We start from the raw sequence: 15,139 nt of genomic DNA on the forward strand, positions 1-15,139 counted from the left end.
TTTTGGACTCATTTTAATCGTGAGAATCTGCTGTAAATAATGATGTGCCTTTTTGCACAATCGGAGCATTTTTCATGACGTTACGAGCGAAAACGTGACGTAAATGCCGCATCCGTATATTATTTACATATGGTTCTTCTGGGGCTTCACATACAAAAACTTGCTCAGATTTAGTCAAAGCCCAAACCAATTATGCTTATTGTATTCTACCCCATGAGACCTTTCAAATGACATATAGCACATGATTATCTGAACTGTATGATGTTTTCGAAACATTGCAGTACAAACTGTAGTACAAAAAAGTATTTTATAAATTCTGAAAACATTTTTTTTTATTTATCAGCAAATAACTCAGCACAAGGAGTTAATCAAATTGGCTACATTCATTGTATAGTTCAGACTCTGCTGCCTTGATCAACACAAAATAGGTGTCATTTGAAAGCTCAGTTTTGAAAAATGATTATTCATTTTTTCATAGCTAGGTGGCGCCCACGGGCACTACACACCGATTTAGAGGGACTACTCAGCACTCGTTAAGAGTTGATCATAATGGTTAGATGCATTAAAAAGCTGATGGTTTTTTTGATAAAATTATATCTATTTTGTGTTATTCCTTTCAGTGGTTGCTTAGTAATTTGATTATGATTTTTTTTTTTTTTTTTTTTTTTTTTCTCAGGGGGTGGTGTACTGTCGGCAGTACACTTTAGGTTTAAAGGGTTAAAGAAAAAAAGGTATTTTACCTAATTTTAATAATTGTTTTTGATAATTAGAGTATTTTATGTGGATGAAAGACATTAAGATCAAGAAATTAGCAGGAAAATATGACGAGTAAGCTGAATGACTAATAATTGAACTAGAATTAGCTGTGAAAAAAATTGCCTAACCTTCAATCTATCATGAAGGATATGACATTGTTAGAACAGAATTCCAGCAAACCATGGAGAGAATCAAAAAGTCATTACTAACTTAAATAGTAAAACTCTCTAAGGTCAGACTGCGATTTAAAAATCATAACAGAGAAAATCATACTGTATGTAGTGAACTGAGAGTTGAGTTGAAAGCGAAAAATGCACAAAATAAACATTACTAAAGAAACGACACTTAGTGCTCTGGTGAGCTGGTGCGATGTTGCCGCATTTCATGGTTTGCAGTTTTTGTGATTAGTTAACTACAGTTCAGTGTGATAAACACATATGATTAAGCAGATTTTGCAGTCTTTACTGAAATGCACATCATTATTTGAAGTGCCTGAATTAGTATATTATATACCTCTCTTTACCTATTCACCTGTCTGCTAACCATTGGACAAGCTGTGGACCTTCATTGCAGAGGTGGTATTAAAATTTACTAGCATAAGGAAATGAATGTCGCTTGCTTGTTAGTCATTAATACTTGTGTTTATGCTCATTTATCATAGGAGGAGCAGCCAGAATGGCTTCTGCTGTTTTTATAGAGCATGTATTGTGCCAATTATCCACTACCTTTTATTGCAGTAAGTGTGCAGGCATTGCTAAAAGGATAAGGCCAACAATTAGAACTCTGGGAATCGGTGTGAACTCGAACCTAGTTGGAGATACGCAGGGGCCCATTAACCTCTACACCTCCCTCTCATTCTTTTGTACTTCATTACTGTTCATCATTGAATTTACACATGGGAAGGTGTTTATAATTGGGTGAGTTTTATGATGGTCAATTGTATTGTTGTCTTGCTGCTAAACGGTGTGGATTAAATGCTCCTAGAAGAAAAACTCTTAGAATTGAAGGAATAGTCCACACGTTATTTACTCACCCTGATGTCGTTTTCACATATAAAATACAACATGTAAAAAAAAAAAAAAAAAAACTTTGACTCCCGGTTTCACAGACAAGGCTTAAGCTAGTCCTAGATTCAAATGTTTGAACTGTTTTAACTGAAAGCAACTTGTACAGACATATCTTAAAATATGTCAGTGCCATTGTTTTGTCTCAGATGCACACCAGTAATGTTTTTTTCTAAGGTACGTTTATAAAAGATGCTTAAATGTTCTAATTGAACTAATGCCTAATCCTGGCTTAGGCTAAGCTCTGTCTGTGAAACTGGGCCTGAGAGTATGTAAACGACAGAATTTTGATTTATAGGTGAACTATCCCTTTAAAACACCTTTCCCTCCATCGCTGAACCAGCACACATGCAGGTTTGCCCGTGACTAGTCACTAGTATTGTAATTGCTTAAATATACTGTATGCAGAGTACAAAGTGATCTTGCATTTTCACCCATTGACCCATAATGTAAAAGGGCATTTTTAAGCTGCTCTGCTCTGCTAATAAATTGATGGTATCAGTTTGTACAGATCAATACAGGTTTGCATTTAGATGACAGAGCAAGAGGTCAAAAACATAAACATACTGATAAGAATTGGCTTTAGCCTTCACCTTGTGTTCCATTTACTTTATTATTATAATTCATATATGTATCTATCTGCTTCTTCCAGCATAATCGCTGCTTATGGCTTTTAAATCTTTCGAAATGTTTTCATTATTATTATTAATATTATTTCATATTTTTGCTTGATACTGTGTCTGATTCATGTTTAATTAATTGAAAGGCAGTTTGGGTAAAGTTTAGGCTCTCTTCACAGCAGCAGATGAATCTGCAGTAATTTCAGGTTATTCCTTCTATTTATCACTGAAATTTGAGCAATGGATTTGGGTGAAAAGAGCTGGAGAAAATTATTTATGCTGGTATAGGATGGATCAGACTACTCACAGGAAATTGTACTTCTAATACTAAACAAATTAACTGGAACAATTAATGGGGAAACAAGCTAATGTAGCAGTGCACTCACTGTATATTAAATATCGGTTTTGTAGACTGGCAGATCCTCAAGGAAGAATAATGAATTATGTCCAAAGATTATGGCTGCCTTTTCTATTGACCCTCTGTAGCGGAGGGAAGTGATGTCACTGTATTCAGTTCTTGTCAGCCACCTATCTGCAATACTGCACAGCAGTATTTTTCTCCCTTTTTCTCTCTTTCACTTGGAAATAAAATGCAGTGGATATTCATGTTTTTACACAATGGAAGTGAACTGATGTGATTGAAGCTTCAGAAAAAAAGAAAAAAAAAGAAAAGAAAAAGAACTTGCTGTAATATAACTTTAGCTGTGATACTTTCCAGAATTTTGAACTGTTTTTGCCCCATACTGTACTGAAAAAATAACAGCTGAGAACTGATTTTGACAACAAAGATGGTTGCACTAGGTCTTATCACCCTCTCCATGAGGAAGTTGAGTTTTTAGTCGCAGGTGACAAAAACATCCAGAATTCATGAAGGATCTGAAGTTAAATATGCTTTAAAAACTGATGTACGCTCTTAAAAATAAAGGTTCCAAAAGGGGGTTTTCACAGCGATGAACCATTTTGGGTTCTTCAAAAAACCTTTCAGTGAACAGTTCTTAAAAGAACTTTTTTTTTTTTTTTTTTTTTTAAATAATCGTAATAATCTCGAGAACATTTTTCCACTATAAAGATCCTTTTGGGTAATGGAAATGTTCCATGGATGCAAAAGATTCTTCACGGAACCATCAATGCCAATAAAGAACCTTTATTTTCTTGAGTGTAATTGTATTTTTTTCAGTGAATCTGTCAACAGCGTGTGCTCTGTGCAACCAAGACGAATTCCTTCCCACTATGAAACATCTGCAGAGGAAGAGTAACATTTCATTTTGAATTATTTAGAGTGAGCTCCATGTTTTGTACCTTGAACTTTGAAACCCACTGTAATATTGTGCATCTAAGATTTCCTGCTTTTGCCTCCTTACCCATGAGGTGATCTGTGACATTCTCCTGACATCCCTAGTGTGACTGTGCTTTTCCACTTAGTGATTCTGCAAATAGCCCAGAATGCACTTCACCGTGAACTAGGTATCACAATCCTGGGAATATAACTGAATAATGTCATTCTTTTCTGTTGTGCTTCTTCAAAGCTGTTTTTCTATACACAGAAAAAGAACATTCAACTACGAATGGTTTTTAATTGTAGGTTAAAGTGCTGTTGGCATGTTTTGTTTTATACATAATTAACATGTCCACTCTTCAGCAAATTTTTGCCCCTCTTAAAAGCTTGTCAAGAAAATCATGTAAGATGAATGGTGCTCTCTGCTTTTCTCCTAATCACAGTACATTTGTCTACAGATTGTAGATGAGTAGTGGAGACCAGGGGCAATTATAACACCAAATTTCTTCACAAACAAGCTAGACAGATGACACTTGAGTGCAGCTGTTCGCAGTGACCGCAGTTAAATCGCTGGAGGTCACCGGGCCATTCTGCTGTTGGCTTATAGTAGCCCTTCATACTATTCAGTGTATTTATCTATGAGGTGTTTTTTGCTCTCTGCACTTCCAATGGTAGTCTACACAGTGCTCATAAAGTTGGTTGCACTAGGGATACATGATGTATCTGTACTATATTAGTTATCAAATGATTATTAGAGATTTTTTTATGTACTCTAACATTAGTTATACTACTGTTATACTACTGTTCAAAAGTTTGAGGTAAACCTTTCTTTTAATGTCTGCATTTATTTGATCAAAAACACATTTATTGTGATATATTATTACCATTTTTAAAATGTAATTGATTCTTGTGATTTTAGGAGCCATTACTTCATCACATCCTTCAGAAATCATTACAATATGCTGATTTGGTGCTTAAGAAACATTTTTATATTACTATAAATGGTAAAAAGAGTTGTGCTGCTTAATATATTTTTGAAAACATTTTTTCAGGATTCTTTGAATAGAAAGTTCAAAGGAACTGCATTTATTTGAAATTTAAATCTTTTATAACATAATAAATGTATTTACTGTCACTTCTGATCAATTTAATACATCTTTGATGAATAAAAGCATTAGGCTAATTTCTTAAAAATCTTTTAAACAGTATATGTTCTCTTGTAGTATCTAAAATGTTAAAAGAGAATATGAAATATGACAAAATAGTATGTATCTAAACTGCTCTTCACAAAACATACTGTAAGTGTGGTGTGTGTGTGTGTGGTTCAGGTATTCCCTACATTCCCTATGGATGGCAATAAGAGAAATTTTGGACTTTGAGGGATTATTTTTTGGTCCCCATAAAGAAAACAGCTTATAAATCATATTAAATTGTTTTCTGAAAATGTAAAAATTAGGGCTGCCCCCTAATAGTTGACCAAATTTTAGTTGAATAGAAGAGGCTTAGTTGACGAAATTTAAATTAGTTGGTTTTAATTAATTGCAAAAAAAATTCCACAGGAAGTGGCAAAGCCACGCAGTCCATGACAGACAGATCATGTGGTAATTACAGTATGTCGGCAGGAAATCCAAACGTTCGCCTATCATTCATCGACCTAACTACGGCCTATAATTAGAAACTAGTGCTGTGAAATGGTTATCGCATCCAAAATAAAAGTCTGTGTTTACATAATACAGGTGCTGGTCATATAATTAGAATATCATCAAAAAGTTGATTTATTTCACTAATTCCATTCAAAAAGTGAAACTTGTATATTATATTCATTCATTACACACAGACTGATATATTTCAAATGTTTATTTCTTTTAATTTTGATGATTATAACTGACAACTAAGGAAAATCCCAAATTCAGTATCTCAGAAAATTAGAATATTACTTAAGACCAGTACAAAGAAAGGATTTTTAGAAATCTTGGCCAACTGAAAAGTATGAACATGAAAAGTATGAGCATGTACAGCACTCAATACTTAGTTGGGGCTCCTTTTGCCTGAATTACTGCAGCAATGCGGCGTGGCATGGAGTCGATCAGTCTGTGGCACTGCGCAGGTGTTATAAGAGCCCAGGTTGCTCTGATAGTGGCCTTCAGCTCTTCTGCATTGTTGGGTCTGGCATATTGCATCTTCCTCTTCACAATACCCCATAGATTTTCTATGGGGTTAAGGTCAGGCGAGTTTGCTGGCCAATTAAGAACAGGGATACCATGGTCCTTAAACCAGGTACTGATAGCTTTGGCACTGTGTGCAGGTGCCAAGTCCTGTTGGATAATGAAATCTGCATCTCCATAAAGTTGGTCAGCAGCAGGAAGCATGAAGTGCTCTAAAATTTCCTGGTGTACGGCTGCGTTGACCTTGGACCTCAGAAAACACAGTGGACCAACACCAGCAGATGACATGGCACCCCAAACCATCACTGACTGTGGAAACTTTACACTGGACCTCAAGCAATGTGGATTGTGTGCCTCTCCTCTCTTCCTCCAGACTCTGGGACCCTGATTTCCAAAGGAAATGCAAAATTTACTTTCATCAGAGAACATAACTTTGGACCACCCAGCAGCAGTCCAGTCCTTTTTGTCTTTAGCCCAGGCGAGACGCTTCTGACGCTGTCTGTTGTTCAAGAGTGGCTTGACACAAGGAATGCGACAGCTGAAACCCATGTCTTGCATACGTCTGTGCGTAGTGGTTCTTGAAGCACTGACTCCAGCTGCAGTCCACTCTTTGTGAATCTCCCCCACATTTTTGAATGGGTTTTGTTTCACAATCCTCTCCAGGGTGCGGTTATCCCTATTGCTTGTACACTTTTTTCTACCACATCTTTTCCTTCCCTTCACCTCTCTATTAATGTGCTTGGACACAGAGCTCTGTGAACAGCCAGCCTCTTTTGCAATGACCTTTTGTGTCTTGCCCTCCTTGCGCAAGGTGTCAGTGGTCGTCTTTTGGACAGCTGTCAAGTCAGCAGTCTTCCACATGATTGTGTAGCCTACAGAACTAGACTGAGAGACTATTTAAAGGCCTTTGCAGGTGTTTTGAGTTAATTAGCTGATTAGAGTGTGGCACCAGGTGTCTTCAATATTGAACCTTTTCACAATATTCTAATTTTCTGAGATACTGAATTTGGGATTTTCTTTAGTTGTCAGTTATAATCATCAAATTAAAAGAAATAAACATTTGAAATATATCAGTCTGTGTGTAATGAATGAATATAATATACAAGTTTCACTTTTTGAATGGAATTAGTGAAATAAATCAACTTTTTGATGATATTCTAATTATATGACCAGCACCTGTATATGTCTGTGTACTGTGTATATTTATTATGTATATATAAATATGCACCCATGCATGTATATATTTAAAACTCTTTTACACTCACAATAACATCAAAACTTTGTGCTTTTGTAAAATAAAGAAAACAATAAGACTGTTTCATTAGTTAACTACTTGAGTTAACATTAAGAATGAACAATACTTCTACAGCATTTATTAATATTAGTTAATGTTCATTTCAACATTTACTAATACATTAAAATCAAAAGTTGTATTTGTTAACATTAATTAATGCACTGTGAGCTAACATGAACAAACAACTGTATTTTTATTAACTAACATTAACAAAGATGAATAAATACTGTAACAAATTATTGTTACAAATAACAAAGTATTGATCATTGTTAGTTCAAGTTCTCTATAGGCGCATCCACTGTACACCAGAGATGACGAGTCATTGTCGCCAACTAGTTTATTAATAAATTATTAAAATATTCAGACAGTCTGCTTTCTGTTTTTTCACCGACACATTCGCAATCATTTCTTTTACCCGTGCTCTGCGGCAAGATTACTACGACTACAAGTCAACTAGAAAAATCTGGGGGCAGCCCTAGGAAAAATACAGAAAGGTTTCTGTGAGGGTTGTGTTTAGGGGTAGTGTTAGGGGGTAGAATATAGACTTTGTACAGTATAAAAATCATTATGTCTATGGAAAGTCCCCATAAAATATGTGTAAACCAAACGTGTGTGTTTGTGTGCATAATACATTTCAAATGACAGCAAATGTGGGAGGTGGTATAGAATGAAAGACTATTAGATTTTAGTGGGCAGAGTTGAATTAGCTGCTTGTTTAATGGCTTCCATGGGAGTTTATGCAGCCGACAGACTATGCAGTACACTTTACAGCCAGTCTCCTAAAAGCAGTGAGTTTTATTCTAGGGAGTCCCAGGGATAACATGTGCAATTATTAAAATGGCATGGATGTAAAATCTTGTTTTCTTCCCTCTATCCTCAACGCCTCTTAATCTGTTTTATTTTTCTTCTTCTATATTGGTTTTTCTGCTGTTTTAATTCTTCCTTCCTTTAAAGAGAATGATAGCAGAAAGAAAGAAAAATAAAACAAACACTTGGCCTAAGGAAAAGCTTTCTCACTTTTTTCTGCACCGAGGTGCATTTTAGCTCATCAGTCAAACACAAAGCAATCAGTTGCACCCTCTTCCATCGCTAATTATTTTATTCTTTTCATCACAAAAGCACTCAGGGAAACCTAATGCGTTTTTAAAGTAGAAAATGGCTTGAATTGTTTTAGTGGAATTGTCTCTTTGGCACACAGTTTAAAATCAATGGGAAGCTCAGAACATTCCCCAGAGGAAAAGCACCATATTTACAGACTATGAAATGCAGACCAAATTTAGATAACATTGTCACATTATTTTTCATCAAATAATTATAAGTACTAGGCACACATACAAATGATTTGTCTGGGGGTTTTCATTAATAAAAAATGGTCCTAAAATTAAGATTTTATAAGATTAAATTGTGAATAAATGTGCTGGAGAAATGTGCTTATTTCTCGCATGCTTTCATTGATTTTACAGGAGCCGTCAGTGATACCCTTGCTGATTCCCTGTCATCAGTTGGTGGCACACTACCTCACTTCCTGCAAGAACCCGAGGATGCTTACATAGTCAAAAACAACCCAATCAAGCTGCGCTGCCGTGCAACTCCTGCCCTGCAGATCTTCTTCAAATGTAACGGGGAATGGGTCCATCAGAATCAGCATACCTCACAAGAGTACATGGATCAAAATACTGGTAAGACACACATGATCTTACTGCTACTGTCCACTTAATCATTTCTTTCCAAGAAATATTTTATATATGTCCAGACAAACCTATTGGTTAATCTGTAGTTCAAATTCACTTAAATCTGTGACCTGTTAGCTCTTTGGTGAATCTTATTGCTCTTTGATTTTCTACTCTGTATTTTGCTTGCTGTTAAAATACTATCTGTATACCAAAATACTACTACGTCAGTTGGTAAATTTTGTTAACTACTATATAATCTATCAAGTTTAGTCCATAAGTTGCTTCAGAATTTATGCCTTCACACTACAGCTGGTTATTTCCCAGTTAGTCTGTATCATAGAAGAGGTTTAGACATTTAGATGCTTATTGTGATATTCTAATGAATAAATAAAGATCACTATTGGAGTGATTTGGCAATACAATGCAGTAACATTGCGATTCTTTATGCTTACTATGGCTATATTGTGATTCAGAACTGTGGTATATTGTCTGTTTTTCTCACATGTTTCTCATTCAGCTTCACTGGACATCAGTGCTTTGCACAGTTGTAGTTTTAGCTTGTTCAGAGTTTTGATTTTTATCGATAGAGTGGGCACCGACCAATGCTACAATACTGTGAAATTTTTTTCCTAAAAATACGAATGTAAAAAATGTAGCTAAAAATATCTCATATCGATTGTTTTCCTTCCTTACCTGTACTTGTGAAGTCAGCTGTAATATTGTTTTGTAAGTTCTGTAAAGTTAATTTCATGTTACCTTAGCAACTTGCCAGCTACAATAATGTCTAGTGCAATTTAGGCCAAATTACAAAAACTGTCTTAGGTATACACTAGATAGTGCATTGAGGATTTCGGCTTTTGTATTACCAAAAAAAAAAAAAACCTAATCCACCAGCTCCTCTGAAGCACACCATGATTAGTCCACATAGGCGTTTGCCTCACATGAAGGCTATGTGGCAGGAAGAGCCTCTTAATTGCTTCTGGAAGTTCATTATTGTGTGATTACTCTGCTGTGAAATTGTTGAGGTTTCTTATAATTGGAAAATGAAAAATCACAACAAATTATTTTCTCATCTACATGTGGAAAAAGTCAGAGAATTTTAGGCAAACTTGCTTGCCACGTCACATACTGTAAATGCGTTGCCAAACAAAAAGTGATTTGCTATGTTTAAACGTTACTTTAATAACTCATTTCTTTTTTTTAATACATTCTGATACAGCTGTACTCAGTTGTTGCTGGATTGTTGTGGCTAAAAACAGGAAGAGGAAGCTACAGTACAGTGAGCCACTGAAATGGACGCCTCAAGATTGTCTCAATTTCTGCTTTTACATTGATTATAAGCTCGACAATTGGTCAGAAAAACCTGGAACCATGCATCTCTCCTGTCTTTTGTCCCCAGTAAAGATGGAGGTGACATTATTTAGGTGATGATTCATCTGGTGAGCTGGCAGACCGATTTAACAGATTTTCTGCTTGCTGATCTCAGTTTCATCTCGGTACTGTACATACATGCTCAAGACTTTGCAGCATGTTTTCTCGCCCCTATTTCTGCACCCTTGAGCATTTGCATTTCACGTATCCTTGCACACAGATTCGTCATACTGTTGCCCTCAAAGGACATATCATCATTACAACTTTGAGTCAGGTCCAGTGGTCATAAATGACGAACCACAACGATCACATTTCATACGTGAAATAGCATGCATTAGGATGTCACATGCTTATTTCATTAAATGTTTTGTTTCTTTATCTAATTTGCTATCTGTTGTACAACAGATTTACAGCAGATTTCTTAGGACAGGTTGCTCACCATTGGCTGCTGCCCTTTTGCTCTGTCCAGCCACAATATGGAAAGCAGTAATTTCCTCTCCTGAGAATATACTTCCCCATTACCAGGTTCACTGCCTGCAGTGTTGCCAAGGCGATGAAATGTATCAGTCTGGACCCAAGTGGATTTGCAATTAGAAGAGCCAGAGGAAGTCTCCATTCGGCCAATCACATGGCCAGCTTTACATCAGTGCTAAACTCATAACCAGTGATAACGACATCCTTTATAGCACCCCACCATGCCACCATAATGGATGACAAAAATGGGGATTGGATTAGAAGGACGCTAATCAGAGCCACAGATCTTCAAAGAATTGGATTTTATTGATTAAAGCATGGGTCTTCAATGTCGTCGCAAGCGGAAGATAAGATCTCTTATTTACCAGCCAGACAGATAAGCAGCAACACATTGCCCTTGAGTTTAGTCCATGTGCAGATCAAGAAGTACCAATCCAAACCTATTGGACGGGACACTTACTTGTGTGACAGTGTCTGGACTTAAAATATGTTAACTTATTTTTCGTGTTTTTGTTATTGTAGCTTAAAATTAAATTAAGACCAAATAGTCTGTTTTGTTTTTCTTTCTATCTTTTTATGTTAGGAAAAGAAAACAGATGACAGAAGGGCAGCAGAAGGGACTGTCATGTTTATAGCTGATAAATATAGCTGATTTTCTCCTTCATAAAGTAACGGGTGACAGTGTTGATCAACTCAAAGGTGTATCTCTATCTAATTCATTTAATGTTTTCCTATGGTGCATCAACTGGCATTTCTTTAATGTGGTTCTCAAATTGGTGCACCCATAGGGGTGTGACAGAAAATGTTTGTAATGACAGAAAGTTTTTAGAAATGTACTCATGTCATAAATGTTGTATGTTTTATTGCATATAAAGTTCCTATTACAACACAAAAATATTGTTCCTCTCATTTCGCAAATACAAACACTTCTGTTAACAAACAGTTTTCAGTTTCTGTTTTCAGAATGGGTCAGAACTGACAATTAATGTGCCTTACAGGAGGCCTCATATTGAGTCCCTCTCAAAAAATGGACAATTTAATGAGAATGATCCTGAAAACTGTCCTCCATTACTGTCAATTTTATAGACCTCATGTAAGCATTCAGGCCCGTCTGTCTCACTATAATAATCTTTATTACATGGCTCTATTAAATTTTGATTCTGATTGCTCAGTTGCAGTCAGATTGAATATTGACCACAAAACCATGCCAAGCAACCATTTATGTTCATCGAAGATTCCTGAAAAAAAGTATCATGGTTTCCACAAAAAATAAGCAGCACAACTGGTTTTTTTTTTCTTTTACATTTCTTGATCAGCAAATCAGCATATTAGAATGATTTCTGAAGGATCATGTGACACTGAAGACTGGAGTAATGGCTGCTGAAAATTCAGCTTTGCCATCACAGGAATAAATTACATTTTAAAATATAATTAAATAGAAAATAATACTTCACAATATTACTGAATTTTTCATTAAACAAACACAACCTTGTTGAGCATAAGAGACTTTTTTTGTAATTAATGACCAGCTAACTGTTATTCTTTATTTATAAAATGTCTCTTCTGATACACAAAGTGAAAAATTTCATGAGTTGTTTATTATTGTTGAAATAATAACGTGAAGGAAAGTGATAATGCCTTCATCTATTCCTGCTTTAGGCACACAGTGTGATTGAGGGTACTTGCAAATTTGCTGTGAATTCAACGATTGCCGGAATTCCATGAATGGATGGATTTAGCTGTGCACTGTAATATTTTTGCACATTAGTGCTATAATCAGTGACAAAAACATGTTTAATACATCAGCTAATTATATGCTCTTTTACGGTTTTTGCCCTAGCAAATCAATTGCTGATGTACTGAATGCCTTAATAATCCAACCCTTAAGGTGATGAATGTGGTTTATGATACTAGTTACTGAGCATCCCTGGTGCTTCAATAATTTACTCGGTTGAATTATAGCACAGCAGGAGTTGAAAAGCGCCTCATTTATGCTGGTCTTAAAGTGACTGGTAAAACAGCAAGATGCATTCTTTCCTTCCAAAATGAGCATTAATAATGCTATATGGAAAACAAACTTGTAATATTTTTCCTTTTTATTCTTCAGTGTTGACTCTGGAAGAAGTCTGAAATGTTCAAAGGTGTTCGATGAACCTCATCTTTTTTAGAACTACCTCAGGTTTATTTGTTCCAGGCTCTGCAATATCAGCCCATGAGAACAGTTATAGAGCATAACCATCATATGAAAAATCATCCTCCTCTAAGTCATTTATCACGGCTTTGCCAAAGGAGGAAGGCACGACTGCCGCGCTGCTCGCTGTGCCTCTATTATTGTCCTTTACTGATAAATGACAAGCTGAAACTTCTATGCAGCAGCACACAAATAAATCCTACAGACTACTCCATTTAGGATTATAACCTGTGGATTTTGGTTAAAAAAAAAAAAAAAAAAAAAATCTCTGTTGATAGTGTCTGTGGAGAGAGAATCCAATTGAATGTGACCAGAAACTAGACTATGCTTTTTCTTCCTGTCTATAGATTAGAGTCAAATAGAAAGAGGCAGGTCCAGACAAGTTCCAAACACTATAGGGGGCGCAGGCACTGCCTAGACCCGATAATGAGCTCTTTGTGTCCCCGTCATACCTGAAGTGAAGGCCTTGAGTCCTGGCGACCAAGCAGCAGTGACAAACTAACAATGACAGTATCTGTCCTCTGGCAGTGTGCATGCTTTTCTTCTCTGCCATGGAGTGTCACATTCTAATGGCTGCTATCGTCAGGAATTAAGTCAATATGTTCCTGGAGTTTTATGGTTTGAATTAGTGGAAGTTGTTAACTAGGATCTGAAATATGCTTTTTGGTGTTTGCAACTTAAAAGAGAGACATTCTAATTTCAGTGTTAAAGCATTTTGTTATGTTCATAGTCATTTATTTTATTTTTTATTTTCGGCTCCACATGAATATCGTCATGCAGCTGTCAGTTGTTACCTGCTCAAAACTCTAGCTTTTCTCTAGAGAAAATTACTGGGCATGCACACCATTGCAACTGTCATCCAATCAAAACCCGTGAAATTATATATAATAAAACATAGTATAAAACTCTTGTATGTCTTGTCGCTCTTGCATTGGACAGCCTAATTGATTATAATGGGAGTGATGTAGTTGTCATGTCATGCTGTTCGCTTTCACACTGCGATTGGCTGCTGTTTTTTTCCTTTCCAAACCCAACTGAGAAAACCTGCATAAACTTGCAAAATTACTGCATATAAATATTAAGTGTCTAGAATTGTACATACTTATATGTTAAATATTAGTGTTTCTATTAGTATGTTCATTTTCACTTTATATTTTAGTATGAATATTGCTAAAATGAAAAGTTGCTTGGTAACCTTGATTCACCATATGGATTTGTTAATTTGCCAGTTTTTTAGCACTCACTTAACATCTTCTGCCTTTCAGCCATCATTAGCTCTGCTTTCGTTAGTTAGGCCTTCTGGGCAGACGTCATATAACAAGATTAATTATTCATAAGCATGTTCTTTACATTAGTAAATTGTATCTTAAAAAAGTAATTTATGCGTACCTCATAAAACATTGGATTTGCTTTCATTAAAGGGTTAGTTCACCCAAAAATGAAAATAATGTCATTTATTACTCACCCTCATGTCGTTCTACACCCGTAAGGCCTTCATTCATCTTCGGAACACAAATTAAGATATTTTTGTTTAAATCCGATGGCTCAGTGAGGCCTGTATTCACAGCAATGACATTTTCTCTCTCAAGATCCATAAAGGTGCTAAAAACATTTTTATGTTCATGTTCATGTGAGTTCATGTTCATGTGAGTTCAATAGTTCTACCTTAATATTATAAAGCGACGAGAATATGTTTGTGCGCCAAAAAAAACAAACAAAATAATGACTTTTCAACAATATAGTGATGGGCCGATTTCAAAACACTGCTTCGGAGCTTTACGAATTGAATCAGTGACTCGGAGTGCCAAAGTCACGTGATTTCAGCAGTTTAGACATTTGAAAGGAGATCCGAGTCACTGATTCGATTCATAAAGCTCCAAAGCTGTGCTTTAAAATTGGCCTATCACTATATTGTTGAAAAGTCGTTATTTTGTTTTTTTGGTGCACAAAAAGTATTCTTGTCGCTTTATAATATTAAGGTAGAACTACTGAACTCGCATGAACTGTTTTAAATATGTTTTTAGCACCTTTCTGGATCTTGAGAGAGGAAATGTCATTGCTGTGAATGCAGGCCTCACTGAGCCATCGGATTTAATCAAAAATATCTTAATTTGTGTTCCGAAGATGAATGAAGGCCTTACGGGTGTAGAACGACATGAGGGTGAGTAATAAATGACATTATTTTCATTTTTGGGTGAACTAACCCTTTAATTGGTATTAATTTCATACTGGTAAATTTAATAATTATTAATACT

General features: G+C 35.8%; 1 protein-coding gene across 3 annotated transcripts in view; it reads left to right on the forward strand.

Annotated features, from left to right (window-relative positions):
* unc5db (unc-5 netrin receptor Db) overlaps positions 1-15,139 on the forward strand; it is a 226,405-nt gene that overhangs the window by 145,401 nt on the left and 65,865 nt on the right. For all 3 annotated transcript variants that reach the window (XM_051894039.1, XM_051894040.1, XM_051894038.1), the window contains one exon: positions 8,639-8,854. In XM_051894039.1, the coding sequence (XP_051749999.1) occupies positions 8,839-8,854 (16 nt within the window). In that variant the 5' untranslated portion in view covers positions 8,639-8,838. The remainder of the gene's footprint in view (positions 1-8,638; positions 8,855-15,139) is intronic.

Source organism: Ctenopharyngodon idella, chromosome 5 (genome assembly GCF_019924925.1).
Source record: "Ctenopharyngodon idella isolate HZGC_01 chromosome 5, HZGC01, whole genome shotgun sequence".
Taxonomy (NCBI): domain Eukaryota; kingdom Metazoa; phylum Chordata; class Actinopteri; order Cypriniformes; family Xenocyprididae; genus Ctenopharyngodon; species Ctenopharyngodon idella.